Source organism: Hemiscyllium ocellatum, chromosome 44, assembly GCF_020745735.1.
Source record: "Hemiscyllium ocellatum isolate sHemOce1 chromosome 44, sHemOce1.pat.X.cur, whole genome shotgun sequence".
NCBI lineage: Eukaryota > Metazoa > Chordata > Chondrichthyes > Orectolobiformes > Hemiscylliidae > Hemiscyllium > Hemiscyllium ocellatum.
The window spans coordinates 8,157,342-8,177,112 of NC_083444.1; the positions used below are offsets into that span (position 1 = coordinate 8,157,342).

At 53.1% G+C, this 19,771-nt stretch overlaps 1 protein-coding gene across 3 annotated transcripts in view; it reads left to right on the top strand.

Moving 5' to 3' along the window:
• The window catches only part of LOC132835225 (baculoviral IAP repeat-containing protein 1-like), a 104,805-nt gene that overhangs the window by 74,009 nt on the left and 11,025 nt on the right, over positions 1-19,771 (top strand). Inside the window, exons 1-10 of one of the 3 annotated variants that reach the window (XM_060854591.1) lie at positions 827-1,312; positions 2,688-3,282; positions 4,147-4,246; positions 5,099-5,180; positions 5,886-5,964; positions 7,148-7,276; positions 7,773-7,872; positions 9,169-9,250; positions 11,876-11,915; positions 15,261-17,330. In XM_060854591.1, coding sequence (XP_060710574.1) covers positions 2,691-3,282; positions 4,147-4,246; positions 5,099-5,180; positions 5,886-5,964; positions 7,148-7,276; positions 7,773-7,872; positions 9,169-9,250; positions 11,876-11,915; positions 15,261-17,330 — 3,274 coding nt within the window. In that variant the 5' untranslated portion in view covers positions 827-1,312; positions 2,688-2,690. Of the gene's footprint in view, positions 1-826; positions 1,313-1,940; positions 1,985-2,687; positions 3,283-4,146; positions 4,247-5,098; positions 5,181-5,885; positions 5,965-7,147; positions 7,277-7,772; positions 7,873-9,168; positions 9,251-11,875; positions 11,916-15,260; positions 17,331-19,771 lie in introns of those variants that run through there. The other 2 variants (XM_060854593.1, XM_060854592.1) reach the window with 2 other exon arrangements.

A 19,771-nucleotide genomic window follows, 5' to 3' on the forward strand; every position in this document is an offset into this window, starting at 1 on the left:
CCCCCTCTTCTCTGTACCTCCTGTCCTCCCCCCACTCCCCCCTCCCCCACTCTCCCCTCTCCTCCATACTCCCTTCCCTCCCACTTTCTCCCTTTCCTCTGCCTTCAACCATCCCACCCCTTTCCCTCCCTCCTCTCAACCCCTCCCTCTCTCACTTCCCTCTCCCCTTTGCCTCCTGATGCCCCACCCCTCTCCCCACCCATCATCTCCTCTTGTCCTTCCCTGCTCCCCATTTCCCACCCCCTCCACTTCTCCCACCCCCCCCACACACCCTGCCACCCCCTTCCTGTCGCTCTTTCCTCTCCCTCTCCCCTGCCTCTTACCCCACCTTACGCCTTCCCCTGCCACCTCTGTTCCCCTCCCCTTCTCCCTCCCCATCCGCCTCTGCTCTCCCCCTTTTCCACCACCCCTCCCCTCACACCCTCCCCTTCCCTCTCCTCCCATAGCCACACCACCTTCCACCCATCTCTCTTCCCTCTTCCCCCTTACCTTCTTCCTTCTCTCCCTCTTCCCTCCTTTGCCCTCACCCTCTTCCCCCATGTCCCCCTCACCTTCCTCCCCCAATTTCCCTCACCCTCTTCTCCCCTCCCTCTCACCCTTCCCTCCCCATCGCCTCCCTCACCGCTCCCCTCACCCCTACTCCTCTCCCACTACCCGCTCGCCCCTTGTACTTCTCTCCTCACACTAACCCACTCCACCCCCACCCTCCCCCTCCGTCTTTTCCCTCCCTTGTCCCCTCCCCTGCATACTACCCACTTCCTCTCCCTTGTTCTCTCCCCACCCCTCACTCACCTCCCCTTTCCATCCAATAACCCCTTCCCATTCTCCCCAACCAGGCTCCCCCTTCCCTCTCTTACTCTTCTTCCCTCCCACTTTCCCTTCTTCCCGTCTTTCCTTTCTCCCCTCCCTTTCCCTCCGCCCCCCACCCCGTCTCTCTCCCTTCTTCCTGTCTCTCTCTCTTTCACTGTCTCCGTACACAGACACATTGTTGATCTGTGTGTGTGTGTTCCGCAATTCATACAGGAAGTTGTGCAACAAGCAATGGGCCGGTCGGACGGTAAGTGACAGAAATCATCTCAACTCTGGTGAAGCAAGAGCCGGTCCTGGTCACTCGGAGAAAGCCAAAACACACTGCCCGTCAATATTCAGAGCTGGCTCTGGGAGGTCGACTGCAGGGAGAGATCACCCCTTTGAGCAGAAGGACTGGAGCAACTGACTGAGAAGCTGAAAGACCGTGCACCGACAGAGAGTGAACCGATCTGGGACCCCACTGAGGCAAGGGATCAGCCCATTGGTTGGGTTTGACATTAAGGTAATCTCATCCATCTCTCTCCCTGACGCGCGAGAGTGAATGTGGGGTTGGGGAAGGGTGGAAGGGGGCAACAGTAGAGATGGCCATTCGCCCCCTAACCCCCTCCAACTACCTCTTTGGCTCAGGTCGAGAACCATAGACCACCCTTGCCCATGTGGACAGGAAGGGGCGCAGGGACTGAAAGTCAGGGCCAGTAGGTGTGAGGCTGGAAGAGCACAGCAGGTCAGGCAGCATCCAAGGAACAGGAAGATCCACGTTTCGATCAACAGGAAGATCAACGGTGCGGGGAGGGGGAGCCCAGAAGTCTATAGAAGGAGGGGACTTGTTCTGGGGGTAAGGTAGATGGGATGATGGTAGGTGGAAGCAGTGGGAAGGGTGGACAGCTGAGCAGGATAGGTTAGGTCAGGTCAGGGAGGCAAGGAAGAGGGGAAAGGCTAGACATGGAATTAGGCTGCAGAGGGAGGGTGGGGGAATTCTGAAGCTGCTGAAGTCAATGCTGAGGCCACTGAGCTTATGCCCTAAATGGTGGGTTCTCCTGCTCCTCAGATGCTGCCTGACCGGCTGTGCTTTTTCCAGCGTCACGTCTTTTGAGTCCTTGCTCAGCAGACCATGGGATGGACATGGCACCGGAGAGGGAGAGGAGGGGGAATTAAAGCAGATGGCAACCAGAAGGTCAGGTTGGCTGGTGTAAACAGAGCGCAGATGCTCAGCGAGTCTGCGTTTGGTCTCCCCCGCCCCCACCCCCCCGATACAGGACGAAGGAGACTCTCAATCCTTATTGTCGTTGTGGGTGGAGGGGGTAGGACAGTTTGGGGCAAGAGTGCATGAGATCTGAGGATGAGGCTATCCTCCATTACTGAGGAAGAGAAACTGTGCTCCCTACAGTAATATGATGTCTGGGATGTCCTGGAGTGGAATGCCTCATCCAGATGGAGCAGAAGAATTGGGAATATGGGCTCCCATTTTGCAGGCAGGTGGGTGAGAGGAGGTGGAGTCGAGATAGTTGTGGGGCCGGGTCAGAGGGATATGGGCCAAACGCTGCCAATTGGCACTAGATTGATTGAGGATATTTGACCGAGTTGGACTGAAGGGTCAGTATCCGGGCTGTAGGACTCTATGAGAGGGGAAGTGGACAGGTGAACAAACGAAGGGTGATGCAAGAGGAGACATTACCAGCCAGTAAGTGGTCAGGGTCTGACGGGTAATGAGGTGGCGGCTGTGGAACAGTTCAACCGAAGAGGGGACAATGGTTATTAGGGTAGGAGAGGTGTGCAGGGGGAAATGGAGGTTGGCACAGAGAGTTACGCAGCATGGCACTGTCGGGATGGGCTGAATGGCTAACTGAAAGATAACCCACTGATTGGTTGACATCTAGATCATGGCAACGCAAGAGCTGGCACCACCACCAGAAGGCGCAACACAGGGCACCGCCACCCTCCACCGGCAGATGAATGCCAATGAGCTCCAGTCCATCATGCCCTTGATGAACTTCAACATGGCGGAGTTTGTGGCACAGATTGAGGAGCAAGATGCGGCCTTTTGTCGGCAGAGGGTGAGGGGCTACAATGCTCGGATGAGGAGCGAACTGAGGAGGCTGAAGAGCTTCGAGAGCTACCCGTCATTCTCCAGCTGGAGTCCTGAGGAGATGGCGGATGCAGGTTTCTACTACACGGGCACCAAGACCTACATACAGTGTTTCTGCTGCGGGGGAGTCCTCTCCAGCACCAGTCTCACCAAGACTCCATGGTCGGAACACAGGCTGTTCGAGCCTGACTGCGGCTTGGTCAAGGCACTGGATGTTGGTGATGTTCCCAAGTATGCTGTGCGGGTCCAGCCACCCAGCAAGATCCTGCAGAGCCAACGGCAGCAGCTAGTGGAGGAGAGGAGCCGGCTGGAGAGCTTCGGGAGCTGGCCTTTCTACGCACCAACGGAGCCCGCTCTGTTGGCGGGAGCTGGGTTTTTCTACACAGGTGACCGCTGGTGGGATAGAAACGTGCAGGAATTGGCCATTAGAATCACACACCCCTCTCCAGCTGTGTAGGCATCACTGGCTGGCCTGATATTGTCAGTCCCCAATTGCCCCTCGTGAAGCTGAGGGAGGGGGTTGGCGCAACATCTTCTTGAACCTGGTTGAGTGACTCCACTGGGCCATTTTAGAGAGTGGCTGATTAGGGGCCAATTGCCATGGTTCTCAGGGTCACATGTGAGCCCCAACCGGGCAAGGGGAAGTGACAGCCCGCTGCTATTGTTGCTGGACTGTCCATCCAGAGACTGCTGTAATCTCTAGGGGGCCCAGATTTGATAACCACCTTGGTGGGATTTGAATTTGATGTTAAAAATCTGGGATTAAAAACCAAAAGATGACCATGGGACCATTATTGGAAAAAAACGCTCATGCCCTTGAGGGAAAGAAACAACCACCCTTATCCGGTCTGGCCTACAGGTAACTCCAGACCCACAGCCCAATGTGGTTGACTCTAAACTGCCCCTCTAGGCAATAAATGTTGGGCCTGCTATTCAACAAATTAAAATTCCCTCGCCTTTTTGGTGAATCAGTTTGGGTTTTTAATGTCACTCCAGCTTGGGACATCCCCATCCGCAGTCCAGACTGAGGTGCTCACAGTGTCCCCCACCCATGGAGAAGGGGAGGAGGTGGGGAAGGCTAAGCATTTTGCAGTGGGAGCTTTCAGAGGAGGTGGTAGAGGGATGTGGACTCTCAGGATTGTGGGGGAGCTCAGGGAAGATAATCTGGGAGGGCCAGAGCGAGGGGTCAGCATGATATCGATTTCAAGTGCCCAGGCCATGACTGCTCCTCATCTCCCCTCACCCGACAGGCAGCAAGGATCAAGTGCAGTGTTTCTCCTGTGATGGCAGCCTTGCCAACTGGGAGGAAGGGGACGACCCATGGCAGGAACACGCCAAGTGGTTCCCACAGTAAGTGGACTTTTGCTTTCCTCTCGGATCCTCTGCGTTTTTCCGGAGCACACTCTTCCATTAGAGCGAGGCACTATCCCAATGGAGACCTGAGCGTCAGGCTCCTCGGCCCACAGGAAGAGGCAGTGCCCTCTCAAACCGCACCCGATGCTGGGCACAGCAGATATTGGCCACAAATTTGGTGAACATCAGGCCAACAGCTTCATGCACTGCCTGGGCATGGGGTGTCAACGCCGTGGGTCCCTTGGACACGAGGGAGTGAGGGTTATGTGTGTTTACTGGACACAGGAGTGTGAGAATTCTGGGTGTTCCCTGGACATGGGACTGTGAGGGTTACGTGTGTTTCCTGAACATGGGAGAGCCACAGTTCTGTGTGTTCCCTGGACATGAGAGAGTTAGGATTCTGCGTGTTCCCTGGACATGGGAGTTTGAGGATTGTGTGTGTTTCCTGAACATGAGTGAGGGTTCTGTGTGCTCCCTGAACACAGGGGAGTGAGGGTTACGTGTGTTTCCTGGACATGGGAGAGTGACAGTTCTGTGTGTTCCCTGAACACGGGACTGTGAGGGTTATGTGTGTTTCCTGGACACGGGAGTGTGAGGGTAACATGTTCCCTGGACACGGGAGAATGAGGGTTATGTGTATTGCTTGGACATGGGAGAGTGAGAGTTGCATGTGCTCCCTGGACACGGGAGTGTGAGGATTCTGTGTGTTCAGTGAGCACAGGAGAGGTAGCACAGTATGATTCCTGGACACAGGGAGAGTGCACTGTATCCATTGTCCCCTCCCTCGGGGATCGATGTCTAATTCTATGGCCTGATCCCACAGTCCAATGGCTCTGTTGTCTTTCCAAGGTGCGAGTATCTTCAGGGACAGAAATCCGAGGAAGAAAGGGACCAGTACTCCCGGAGCTACATCGGATTTCCTGGAGTCATGGTGAGAGTTTCATTGAAGCACAGACGAGACCATTCAGCCCAATGGTGCCAGAGCTGGCCTCAGTAAATCCTGGGAGAGCTCCTCAGGTGAATTGGACACCCCAACCTGTTTGAAATGGGACCCACAGGAGAGAGAAGGGTTCTCCTCCAGTCAAATGAGGCAACAGTGACGAAGCGCTATGTGGTGAGGAGTTACATTTCACTCCTGGAGCCTGACATAGATGTAGCGTGACAGGAGAGGCTTGGCTGCGCATGTGTGTGGTTAACTGTGAATCTCTCCTGTTCTCCCTGCTAACATGCACCAGATGACATCACAGGCTGGTGCCCTTCAACTAGTTAGGTGCACCATGGGTGCTCCGCACTCGGCATGGAGTGGAACTCCATCGCTGAGACACGTCCCCAGCTCAGAGGTGGGGGCACTACTCGCAGTGGCCAGAACTGGACATCTGATCGCCAGAGACTTTTCAAGAGGTAGGGTGGGGGCTGAGGCCATTCTGGGGTGTCCATCGATGCTGTCCAAGCCGGCAATTCACAATTCCAGAGAAGGAATACCACCTTGTGCTATGGGACCCATTGGGCGTCTCCCCAGGTGCCAATCCTGACACAGATCTGAGGGATAAGGGTGGGGGGGTGGGGAGAGTGCCTGAGAGCTAATGGGGCTCCCCTTCTCCCAGATTTCCTGAGGAGCTTCTTTCTGTTTCCACAGGGCGCCCACTTTCTGAGCCTCCCAGCATTGGACGACCTTCCCCCATCGCCATTGACTCGCAGCGAGGATCCGGTATCACGTGAGTTGGCTTCAAGTCCTTTGGGCAGGGGGATGGGGGAAAATGGTGGGGTGGGGGCCAGTCCACTCAACCTCTGCAATCCAGAGGGGGTGCTGTTCCTTTGAGAGTGGGGGGACATTGGCAGTGAAGAGACCACCCTCACGACTCTCTGAGATACTCATCCTCACGCCGACCAAACTTGGTCCCCTCATGGAATCACACTTCACAGAGGAGACCCTTCGGTCCATCCGGCCTACCCAAGTCCCACTTTCCCGCATCCGCCTTGCATATGATGACGCCTCTACAGGGAGGGACTGAATAGGGTGTGGCTACTTTCCCTGGAATGCCAGAGGCTGAGGGGTGACCTTATACAGGTTTATAAAATCATGAGGGGCATGGTTAGGGTGAATAGACAAGGTCTTTTCACTGGGGTGGGGGAGTCCAGAACTAGAGGGGCATAGGCTTAGAGTGAGAGGAGAGAGATTTAAAAGGGACCTAAGGGGTAACGTTTTCACACAGAGGGTGGTGCGTGTATTGAATGAGCTGCCAGAGGTAATGGGGGAGGCTGGGTCAATTACAACATTTAAAAGGTATCCGGGTGGGTACATGAATAGTGAAGGTTCAGAGGGAGATGGGTCAATGTATATTCCACAAACACACCATCCTCTGTGTGAAAACATTGTCCCTTTGGTCCCTTTTAAATCTTTCCTTTCTCACCTTAAATCTTTTTCCCAGTAGTTTTGGACTCTGCTACCCTGGGAAAAAAAGCCTTATCTATTTACCGTCTATCCTGTCATGATTCGATTAACATGACGAAAAGTCAGTTGTTGGGAAAAACCCATCTGACTCGCTAATATCACAACACCATTCCCCGGCTTTCTCCCTGATAAAGATCACAAAATATTGAAGCAGAAATTAGGCCAACTCAGAGTGACACCTTTCCAACTTTCTGTAGGTTCCATAAACCGCGCACTGAGATATACAGAGTTACACTTGTCCCTCCATTCCCCAGTGGAAACAACTCTGTGATTCTCAAAGAGTCCCATCACCAGCTCGGGAAGTGCTCATTCTGAGGTGCATTCCCCACACATCGTCGCACCATCATTGAGTCTGTCATCCAAAGACCCAAGCTTGGACACTGTGATCTCAGCCCAGACCCTCCTTAGCTCATAACGGTTTTCCTCTCTTCTTCATGTGTGACTAGGGCCAGACCCGGACAGGGGTTGGAATATTTTCGTGGCTGAGAGGACCCGGCTGGAGTCGTTCCACACCTGGCCATCATGGTGCAGCGCCAACCCGGCTGAGTTGGCAGAAGCTGGATTCTTCTACGAAGGTCAGAGGGATTCTAAGCTGGTGGGCATAAGCGGGCGCCATCATTGCTGCTGGGAGCCACAAAGGGTTGGCGGGGGTCAGGGAGTGGGGTGGGGATGCAAGAGAGAAAGGTTTGCATTTCTGTAGAGCCTTCCGGGTAACTGGTCAGCGAAGCTCGCTGCGCCCGGTTGAGATCAGCCATGCGATTGTGACCCGATCAGCCTTTGCTGTGGGATAAATGCCAACCCAAGGTGGCAGTGTGGTCTGAAATCTCCAGCCCCTCCCCCCATCCCTGGCTCTCCTTCCTCCCAGTATTCCTGAGTCTCTCCCCTGTCTCCCATGCAGCAGGTGGTCAGTGCCGTGATCTTGGCTGAAATTCATGGCACTGGCCAAGAGGGGGGGCTGCCGTGGGGTGAAGTAGGGCTGGCAGGGCGAAGTGGGCCAGGTGCAGTGGGCACTTGCATCGTTGGTGCAGGGAACAGGGCACCGTCTCATAGCTTCTCTCTTTGCATCTTCAGGTTTGGAGGACAGAATTCAGTGTTTCTGCTGCGGAGTTCATCTACACAAATGGGAGGAAGGGGATAACCCTTGGACAGAACACCAGAGACACTCGCCCCAGTAAGGAAAAACACGAGGCTGCGCTTGTTAAGGCCACCACACATGCACATGCCCCACGACATGTGCACAGTCCCAGCTTTCAGATAGAGCAATCAGCTATAAACACCCACTCCAGAACCAGTGTCTTCCTGCTGGAAGTGGGATTAGTTTGAGGGTGGGGATGGGGGGGGCACTCAGGCTAAGGGGTCTCAGGCTGTGCGGGAAGACCCTCAGCAATCTCAATTCAGATTTCACACTAAGTAAGGATTTTTTTTAAGTGCAGCTGGTTATCACTCCTCTCTGAACGTTTTCTCAATCAAACTGCTCCAACTTATACAGTCACAGAGATATACAGCATGGGAATAGACCCTTCAGTCCAACCCGTCCATGCCGCCCAGATATCCCAACCCAATCTAGTCCCACCTGCCAGCGCCCGACCCATATTCCTCCAACCCTTCCCATTCATATACCCATCCAAATGCCTTTTAAATGTTGCAATTGTACCAGCCTCCACCGCTTCCTCTGGCAACTCATTCCACACACATACACATGGTGTCAGGTTTTTATCTCCCCCTCTCTCCTGCACTGACCGCACCATGTGCTTCCTTTGTCGGTTCTTCTTACTTTTAAAACTGCTATTGTTTTGACTTTTTGTCCCCAAAGTTCCAAAACAATGCAATAGCACATAAAACAGTAATTGCTGCTCCTGGAATTCGAGGATATCATCTCCAACACCTAAAAGATCTCAAAACAGGATCAGCTGTTACAAACAAAACTTTTTCCCGTCCTCCATCATGGATTACCCAGAATCCTTTCATGAAACACCTTTGGAGCGAGTGAGTCTTGAACCACTACCACTGTGCTATCAAAGCCCTGAGTAAATGCCCTGAATATTTTCTATTATTTTCCACTGGATTTTCCCTGTGTCTGCTTTTATCTTAAATAATTTTTCTAACCAACCTTTTAGTTGTTGGTTTTGAACAGGGCTTTTTCAGGGTGTGAAAGCATCGTAAAGTAAGACAGTCCTGCAACACAGAAACAGACCCTGCAGTCCAACCAGTCCATGGTGAACGTAATCCCAAACTAAATTAGTCCCCACCTGCCTGCTCCTGGCCCATATCCATTCACACCTGTCACTTTTTGGAATTCTCTTCCTCGGACACCAGTGCAGGATGGGTAATCCAATGTACCCGAAGCCTGAGATTCTGATCCACAGGGAGTTCTATGCAAAGGACAGCTTCTTTCCCGTTCTCCCTCTCAAGTTGTTGATGAATGCAAGAGATTCCAGCTCAAACAGATTCTGATTTTGCATTCCAGGTGCCCGTACCTTCAGGCGAGAGACAAGGACGGCGGAGATGTGGGTCAGGCGCAGATTCAGGAATCATCCCCCACGATGCCGGTAAAGTGGACCTGTCCCTTTGCCCCCAGAAGGGGGCAGTGTCTTTCAGGGGCCTGTTGGCCGCTGGATGCAGACAGCACCCCGCCCCCCCCCCCCCAAGCCCACTCAACTACCAGTTCTTCCCCTTTGGCCCTGACAAAAGCCGCACGTGAGAGTGAACCAAAATGTTGATTTTCCTGCTCATCAGATGCTGCCTGACCTGCTGTGCTTTTCCAGCACCCCTCGAATCTAGACTCTGGTTTCCAGCATTGGCAGTCCTCACTTTTGCCCAGAGTGACCCTGACCGCAATCGATCTTTGCCAAGCATGCTCCCGCCATATGCAAATGGTTAGCAAGGACGACATTTGTTGGCCATTAGTTGAGTGCCAATGTTGGTGGCGAGGCTGGCTGGGCCAATGAGACTGGCCTTTTGGACTGCCTTATGTTGTTAACCTACTCAAGAGGGCCCTTAATTCAACACTGCACTGGGAGGAATCCCCCAAACCCCTTCCTCAGACAGTGTCAGCCCTGGTTACATATTGTAGTGTTCGGACAGGTCTTGCAATGTCTAGGCCAAAGGTGGCACAGTGGTTGGTATTCCTGTCTCGTGGCACCAGGGACCCAGATTTGATCCCACCCTTGGGCAACTGTGTGGAGTTTATGTGATCTTCCTGTGCCTGTGTGGGTTTCCTCCCACAGTGCAAAGATATGCAGACCCAACGGGTGGATTGGCCATGCTATATTTCCCCCCCAGTGTCATAAAGATGTGCACGCTAGGTGGGTTATCCATGGGAAATGCAGGGCTACAGGGTTGGGGCTGAGGTGGTGGAATGCTGTTCAGACAGGCGGTTTGAACTTGATGGGTCAAACGGCATGCTTCCACCCTGTCGCTCCTCTATATCTGAGCACCTTTCCGCGCAGTACCAATAATGGCCAAGCACAATGCCAGAATACCTAATACACACCCAAACTATTGAAGGGGTGGAGCCAGAGCTGAGAGCGCTGGAAGAGGGAGGTACAAGTTTGCTTCATGTTCTTAGCCTGACACATACAGAATGAGGAGCAGCTAGCATGATTAGATAACTTCTCACCGAGTGGTCCACGGATAACATACCTCAGGAGTGGGTGGGACTTGAACCCAGACATTACCACTGAACCACAAAAGCCCTCTGTTCACTCTCTATTTGCTGGAGTTCAGAATAGTCAGAGGGATTTCTCAGAGACAGGGTAAAGGCAGGAAGGATGTTCCCAATCACTGAGGAGTCTAGAACGAGGGGGGGCACACTCTGAGGGAGACTGGGTAAGACTGAAATGGACAGAAATGTCTTCACCCAGAGAGTGGGGAGCCTGTGGAATTCTCTGTCACAGAATGTGGTTGAGACCAAAATATTGAATGTTTCCAAAAAGGAAGTGGGTATTGTTATAGGTTCATACGTACAGCACAGAAACAGACCCTTCAGTCCAAGGGTCTACGCTGACCAGATATCCTAAACTAATCCAGACTCATTTGCCAGCACTTGGCCTCTATCCCTCTAAACCCTTCCTATCCATCTAATTATCCAGACGCCTCTTAAATGCTCTAATTATATCAGCCTCCATCACTTCCTCTGACAGCTCATTCCATACACCCTCTGCGTGAAAATGTTGCCCCTTAGGTCCCCTTTAAATCTTTCCCCACTCATCCTAAACCTATGCCCTCTGGTTTGGGTTCCCCACCGCACGGGAAAAGACCCTGTCTATTCACTCTATCCATGCCGTTCATGATTTTATAAAGTTAAAAATCACACATCAGGTTATAGTCCAACAGGTTTAATTGGAAGCACACTAGCTTTTGGAGCGACGCTCTTTCATCAGGTGATTGTCACAAGCTAGTGTACTTCCAATTAAACCTGTTGGACTATAACCTGGTGTTGTGTGATTTTTAACTTTGTACACCCCAGTCTAACACCGGCATCTCCAAATCATGATTTTATAAACCTCTATAAGGTCACCCCTCAGCCTCTGACGCTCCAGGGAAAACAGTCCCAGCCTATTCAGCCTCTCCCTACAGCTCAAACACTCCAACCCTGGCAGCATCCTTGTGCATCTATTCTGAACCCTTTCAAGTTTCACAACATCCTTCCTATAGCAGGGAGACCAGAATTGAATGCAGTATTCCAAAAGCGGCCAAATCAATGTTGTGTCCAAACCCCTGTACTCAGTGTACATCCCACCTCCAATATTCAATGCGTTATTCTCTGGAGTACCCAGCACAGCAACAGACTTGTTGGCCCTGACTCTGTGCATGTGTGTATCAGAAAGAAACCGTGAGAGAGAGAGACTCCCAGATCTAAAGAGACCAAAGGTTATAGGGGAGAAAGTGAGAACATGGGACTGAGTTGGGTGATTAGTCCGTGATTATTCTGACAGGCAGAACAGGTCCAAGGGGCTGAATGGCCTCGTCCACCTCCTATCTCACTGAATGGCGGAATAGGCTCGAGGGCTGAAAAGCCTACTCCAACTCACTATAACTTAATGCTCTTGAGTTTGAGATTTGTGCAGCTTGAAGGCATTTCTCATGGTGCACCCCGGAGGATCTTAGCTTGTTGTACAATTGGGTCAGGACTCCTGGAGCTCTATGTGACATAAATCTTGTCTCTTGAACAGGATGTGGAAAACCGGGAGAAGGAGGATCCCTTTGCTGGAGGTGAGTCTGTCACAATGAATTGATCCCCCACCGATCACTGCTGATGTTCCCCAGAGTCTCGCTTCCATACAGCAACTAGTTAGATGGTGTGGTGTGGTAATGTCAGTGTCCAGTCTAATGTGCTGGAGATGTGGGTTCGAATCTCACCAGGACAGATGGTGCAATTGGAACTCAATAAATGCTGGACTCAGAAGCAAACACTGTCTATTGTCATAAAATCCCTCTTGCCCATTCAGGAAGGAAATCTGCCATCCTTACCCGGTCTGGCCTACACGTGATTCCACACCCACGGCCAATTCGGTTGACTCTCAACTGCTTTCTGAAATGGAGCAATTAGGGATGGACAATAGTGATGTCCACAGCTCATCAATAAATATCAATGCCCCTGCAATGTCTCCACATCCTGTGGCAATGTAGGCTTCCACATCTCAAGGCAAGTTTGATGACTGTGTATCTTGGCCAAAGAGGGAAATTCATCCAGTCTGTCGGTCAAACTGAACAGAACCCGAATTATGGTCCAAAAGAGAAAGAAAACCTGAAGTCACGTGTGGCCAGGCCAGGTCATGACATGGGATTCCCATCCTAAGAAGGGATCCGGTTGGGTTTTTAATGACAATGGACCATCGTCACCATGGTCACTGTTGTCACGAGTGGTCCCGAAGTGACCATCCTACAACTGATCCAAGGGAAGGATTGCCACAGGCAATGAGAAGTGGCCATTCCTCCCCTCTCTGTTGCTGCAGTCCCCTGCTCCTCCCTCATAACCCCATTGAGAATTGTATAACCCCCCTGGCAGAAAGGAAACCCATAGAGAAAGAGGGAGAATGTGTGGACCCATTCTATTGCCCTGAACTCTACAATAACGCCAATACTCCAACCCCATAATCCAAGTGAAGCAGAACCCCCTCCCCCATCCCAAGTTAATCCGCACTGCTGATGTCCTGACAGCTTTAGAAGCACGTTTCGGGCAATGGGATGCCCTCCGGTCGCAAATGGTGCTATCAAAATGCAGCTCTCTCCATGCTCCATGAGCAAGAGTTGGGCATTCCATAAGATGGTGGGCCGATCTGACTTTTAGCCCTAATAATCTTTCACCCCCTATTGCAAAGACCCACAACCTTGTGAAAAGTATAAATGGTTTCTTCATCTCTGTTTTAAATGGGTGGCTCTGAATGTTTGAACTCTGACCCCTCTAGATCTAGATTCTTCCAGAAGATGGACCATCCGTTCCACATCTGCCTGGTCAAGTCCCCTCAGAATCTTATAAGTTGTATTTAAGTCACCTCTGCTCCTCCACACCTGAGAGTATAGAGACCCCGGCCTCTTTAGCCATTCCTTCATCAGGCTAACCACTCTTTTCAGGAAGTAAACTTTCTCTGACCCCTTCCAACACATTAACATCCCTCCCTGAATATGGGGGACCAGTGATGTACACAGTACTCCAGCTGTAATCTCACTGATGCTACATATCAGTGAGGCATTACCCCACTAATCTCTTGCGTTGACTCATCCTCCCAATAACACATAGAATTTGAAGAGTTTTCCCTGCTTATTTGTTGTCCCTGCATATTAACCTTCGGAGATTCCTGCACAGGGACACCCAGATCCCTCGGTTTCATCACTGTGTGTGTCAGGTTTCACCTGCTGTGTCGCTTCTCAGAGTCATACAGCACGGAAGCAACTCTTTGGTGCGACCAGTCCGTGCCGAACATAATCCCAAACCAAACCAGTCCCACCTGCTTGCTCCTGGCCCATATCCCTCCAAACTTTTCCTATTCATGTACTTATACAAACATCTCTTCAACATCCCTGTATCCACCACATCCTTGGGAAGTTAATTCTACACATAAACCATTCTCTGTTTAAAACATTTGCCCCTCAAATCCTTTTCAAATCTTTCCCCTCTCACCATATAACTATGCCCACTAGTCTTGAAATCGCCCACCTTATCTATACCCGTCATGATTTTAGAATAGTACCTCTCGAACCCCTCCACTCCAATGAGAAATGTCCCAGCCTATCTGGCCTTTCTTTGATATTCAAACCTTCCGTACCCAGCATCATCCTGCTAAATCTCTCCTGTATCCTCTTCAGCTTAATAATATCCTTCCTATAACAGGGCGGCCAGAACTGGACACAGTACTGCAGAAGAGGCCTCACCAACGTCCTGTAAAACCTCAACATGACTCCAATACTCAAAGTATTCAACAATGAAGGCATTTGTGTTAAATACCTTCTTAACCACCCTGTCTATATGTAATGCAAACTTCAAAGAATTATGTACCTGAATCTCTTGGTCTCTCTGTACTACAACACCATCAAAAGCCTGAATTTTAAATACAGTCATAGAGATGTACATACTGAAACAGACCCTTCGGTCCACCTCGTCCATACCAACCAGATGTCCCAACCCAATCGAATCCCACCTGCCAGCACCCGGCCCATATCCTTCCAAACCCTTCCTATTCATATACCCATGCAGATGCCTTTTAAAAGTAGCAATTGTACCAGCCACCACCACTTCCTCTGGCAGCTCATTCCATACACGAACCAGTCTCTGAGTGAAAATGTTGCCCCTTCGGTTTCTTTCATATCTTTCCCCTCTCACCCTAAACCTATGCCCTTGAGTTCTGGAGTCCACCACCCCAGGGAAAAGACTGTGTCTATTTATCCTATCCATGCCCCTCATGATTTTATAAATCTCTATAAGGTCATCCCTCAGCCTCTGACGCTCCCAGGGAAAGCTGCCCATGCTTATTCAACCTCTCCCTATTGCTCAAATCCTCCAACCCTGGCAACGTCCATAGAAGTCTTTTCTTTCTGAACCCTTTCATGATTAGATTCCTTACAGTGTGGAAACAGCCCTTTCGGCCCAACAAGTCCACACCGACCCTCCGAAGAGTAACCCACCCAGACTCATTCCCCTACATTTACTCCTGACTAACATACCTCACGCTATAGGCAAATTAGCACAATCTAACTGGCACATCTTTGGACTGTGGGAGGAAACCCACGCCGTCACAGGGAGAATGTGCAAACTCCACGCCAGGCAGGAATCGAACCTGGGTCCCTGGCGCTGTGGGGCAGCAGTGCTAACCACTGAGACACCGTGCCACCCTTCATTGTATCAGTCCTGCCAGTGTTTGCTTTTGCTGAAATGCGAAATCTCACATTTATCCAGATTGAACTCCATGTGCCACATCTCAGCCCATTGGCCCCCATTTGACCAAGGTCCCTCTGTAATCTTAAGAGAACTTTCTTCACTATCCACTCTTCGGCCACCTTCTTCTGACGAGATGCCACCTTCCAAGGAGGTCCATTGACTTTTTGTCTTATATTAAACAGGGATTCCATCCGGTGAGGGGGACTGGGCCGAGGCCATCAGGGGGATGAGGAGGCGTCTGCGAGAGCTGTACCTCTCCTCCGAATTCTCCACCATCTCCTTCAACGGCTGTGTCTCCGTCGACCTCCGCCGCTGCTATGCGGAGCCGTGCCTGGCGCTGAGGGACCTGGCGGGCAGGGAGGTGCGCCGCCTGGTCCTGCCCGAGCTGCTGCGTGACCTCCGCCGGGTGACCCTGCTGGAGGGCGAGGCGGGCATGGGCAAATCGGCCCTCCTCAGGCAGGTGGCGCTGCTCTGGGCGTCCAGCCGCTGCCCACTGCTGTCCCGCTTCGCGCTGGTGCTGCACGTGCCCGGCGGCGCGGGCCGGAACGCCGCCCCCGGCGGGCGCTGCCTCGGCGCTCTGGCCTCCCGGCTGGGCGAGCGGCTCCTGGTCCTGCTGGACGACTCCGGCTCCCCGCCGGTCGAAGAGGAGGAGGAACTGGTGCGCGCCAATCACCGGTGCGGCGGCGCCGCCGTCCTGCTGGCCCTGAGGACCGACAGGGCCGCCGGCGCGCGGCGCTTCGCCGACGCCGCGGTCTCCGTCGTCGGATTCCCGCTCTATAGCTGCGCGCGCCTCCTGAAGGCCATGTTCGCCCACGACGTGCCGCGCCTGCGCAGGTTCGTCCAGGACATCGGCTTTTCCGAGACGCTGAGGGGGTCCATGAAGAGCCCGCTGTTTGCCCTGGCCCTCTGCCAGCACTGGGTGAGGGAGCCGCTGGACGCCGGCGTCAGCTGCGTCACCCTATTCCGCGCCTTCCTGGACCACGCCGTCAGCCGGCGGGGCGTGGCCGAGCCAGCGAGGACCACCCTGGCGTCCTGCGGGCGCCTGGCGCTGACCGGCTTCCTCGCCTGCCGCCGCGACTTCACCGACGGCGACCTGCAGCGGGCCGGAGTGGCCGCGGAGCCCGCCCTGGCTCTCGGCCTGCTCAGCAAGTTCACCGCCCAGCGGCTGAGCCCCGTCTACCGGTTCCCGCACCCCTCCTTCCAGGAGTACCTGGCAGGCACGCGGCTGGGCAGCCTGCTGGGGTCGGAGGTCGCGGCGGAGCGGGAGGAGGGGTCCTCCGCCCTGGGCCGGGCGCGCACCTTCCTCGAGCTCTTCACCCGCGACCGTTACCTGCTGGTGTACGCCGCGTGCCAGTGCGGCCAGGCCGCCTCGCGCATCGCCGCCCACGTCCTCGAGATGGCACGGAGGCCGTCGTCCTTCGACTGCGGCGCCGATACCCGCCTCGCCCTGGCGCAGCACCCCGACCTGGAGCCGTACCGCGACCTCTTCGTGCAGTGCTCCCGGATCATGGAGCCCGAGCAGCTGCAGGACGTGGCCACGGGCCTCCTGCTGGACTTCGTCCTGCTGCTGACCAAGGCGGAGACCCGAGCCTCCATCGCGCCGGTCCTGCGGAGCTTCCTGAGCGGGAAGTGCTTGACGCTGTCCACGTCCAGCCACCTCCGGCAGAGCACGTTCGAGTTCCTCAAGGTGTACCCCGAGATGTTGACCGTCCTCGGCTCCCTGCAGGTCACGGTCAGCGGGAGGAGGAAAGCGGCCGCGACCAGTTACTCGGAAATGGCGCAGGCCTTGAGCCACTTGGGCGTGCCCAGGGTGGAGGAGGACTATGCGGCTGCCTTCCAGTCCCTGGAACAGGAGTTCCTCAGCAACCAGGAGAAGGAAGAGCAAATAAGCGGCTTCTCGGCCCTCGCCTGCCACAGCATCCCGGACCCTTTCGTGTCGGCGCTGTCCTCGGTCACGGCTCTCCACAAGGCACCGGCGCTCAAGCTCCACGTCTGTTCCGTCGACGCTTTCCGCCCCGGAGACTCGGAGCGTCTGCTGCGGCTGTGCTCCGCCTCCGGCCGCGTCGAGCTCACCGTCCGGGACGCTCAGGGAGCCCTGGGGCAGATGGGCGACGCCGTCGCTCGGCGCGGCGAGAGCTTCAGGGCGCTGTGCCTGCACTGGACCGCGCTGAGCCCCCGTGAGCAGGAGCTGGTCACCGCCATGAGCAGCCTGGAGGCGCTGGAGCTGAGTTTCGACGACGACCGAGCCCCAGGTATCGACCGATGGCGCTGCCGATGTTCACCCACCCCGCTGCCGGGGTGGGTAGGGGTTTGCCGGACTGTCACCCAACTCAGAACGTGCCACTGAGAGAGGTGCAGGGGGAGATGTCCAAACTGGTGGCTGTCAGCTTGTCCCTTCAGGTAGTGGGACAGATGGATAACATCCTTGAGAAGGCATATGGGATACCACAGATTAAGAACAGGGAGCTGTTGCTGGAACTGTATGGACTGTTGGTTAGGTCACACTGTTGGAGCATTGGAATCCACCTTATAAGAGGCATCTGATAGCACTGCAGTGGGTGTACAGGAGATTCACGAGGCCGTTGCCCGTTCTGGGGAAATTTGCTAGAATGTTGCCCAGTATGGAGAGATTTACCAAGATGTTGCCCCGTCCTGGGAGATTTGACTGAGCAGGATGTCAGGCAAAAGTGAGGACTGCAGATGCGGGAAACCAGAGGTTAGATCGGAGTGGTTCTGGAAAAGCACAGCAGGTCAGGCAGCATCCGAGCAGCAGGAAAATCGAAAAAGCACAGCAGGTCAGGCCTGATCTGATCTGAGCAGGATGTTGCACAGTCTGGAGAGATTTACCAGGATGTTGCCTGTGCTGGAGAGTTTCAGTTATGAAGAGAGATTGGACAGACTGGGGTTGTTTCCCATAAAGCAGAGGAGATTGAGAAGGGACATGATTTAATGGATAAAACAATGATGAGGGGCATTGACAGGATAGGCAGGAAGGAGCCTTTCCCCTTGTTGGGGGGAAATCAATGACCCAAGGAGGCATAACTGAAGCTGAGGAGCAGGACATTCAAAAGGGACATGGGGACAAGCTCTTCCTCACTCGGAGGGAGATGGGAATCTGGAACCCACTGGCTGTGAGGGTGGGGGAGATGCAGAACTCCTCGTCATATTGAAGAAACATTTAGATGTGCCTTTCCCAGGGCAAACGTGCTAGAAAATAGGATTAGAGTAATTATGTAGTTGTTTCTGACTGGCACAGCCTTGATGGACTGAAGGGCCTTTTTCTCTGTAGTGGATCCCTATGACTCTATGCCAGGTTGAGGAGAAAGTGAGGACTGCAGATGCTGGATTTGAGAGTGTGTGTGTTGCTGGATGGATACAGCAGGTCATGCAGCATCTGAGGAAAATCGACGTTTTGTGGCAAGATCGCTTCATCCAGATGAAGGGCTCCTGCCTGAAATGTCGATTTTCCTGCTCCTCGGATGCTGCATGATCTGCTGTGCTTTTCCAGCACCACACACTCTCGACTCTATGCCAGATCTGCCAATCAATTGGAAATGTTTGGAAGTCCTTAGGTAGATTTAGCCACTGATGCCATGGGAGAAATGGGTTAAATCTGGCGCAGGAAGTCATGTCTCCATTTGGCGACACATTAGCCAGTAGTTAGTCAAGTGCCAGTGCAGTAGGGGGCAAATATGTCTGTGGCACGTGCTTGTCGATCGTGGAACTTGAGATCAGAGTCATCGAACAGGTGAGCTGGGGAGAATGGTCTCTAGACGTTTTGTCGAGGAAACAGTCACTGCTGTGAGGAAGCAGGTTCTTGAATTTGGGCTCAGTGGTTCAGGGGCAGTTAGAGTGATGATTGACGAGGCAGCTAGGGAGATCCAGGGGATAGCAGTGTGGGAGTGTCAGCCTTTGCAAGTTGGCCAGCAAGTTTGATGTTCAAGTATCCGAGGGCCCAGACACATCTTCCAAGTCAAGCAGCACTTTACCTACACTTCCCACAATCTAGTCGTAGAGGTGTACAGCACAGAAAGAGACCATTTGGTCCATTTGTTGAGAGGGAGGTGATGGCCTAGTGGTATTCTTGCTGGATTGTTGATTCAGAGACCCAGGTAAGGCTGGGTTCAGATCCCACCACAGCAAATGGAATTTGAATTCATCAAAAAAAAAATCTGGAATTAAGAGTCTAATGATCTTGATGATTGTTGGAGAAAACCCATCTGGTTCACTAGTGTCCTTCAGAGAAGGAAATTGCCATCCTTACCTGATCTGGCCTACACATGACTCCAGACAGTCAGCCAATGTGGTTGACACTTAACTGCCTTTGGGCCATTAGGGATTAATCTATTTCCATTTGTCAGCATAAAGCCCATCATTCATCTCAACCCTTCCCATTCAAATGTTGTCAATGTACCAACCTCCACCACTCCCTGTGCAACTCATTCCATATACATCCCATTCATTGTCCAGGTCCTTTTAAATCTTTGTCCTCTAACCATAAAACTGTGCCCTCTAGTTTTGGACTTCCATCACCTTGGGGGGAAAGAGCTTGCCTATTCACCCTATACCCCAATAAGGTAACCCTTCAGCCTCCAACGCTCCAGGGAAAGTAACCCCAGCCTATTCAGCTTCTCCCTGTAGCTCAAATCCTCCAGTCCTGGTAACATCCTTGTAAATCTTTTCTGAACCCTTT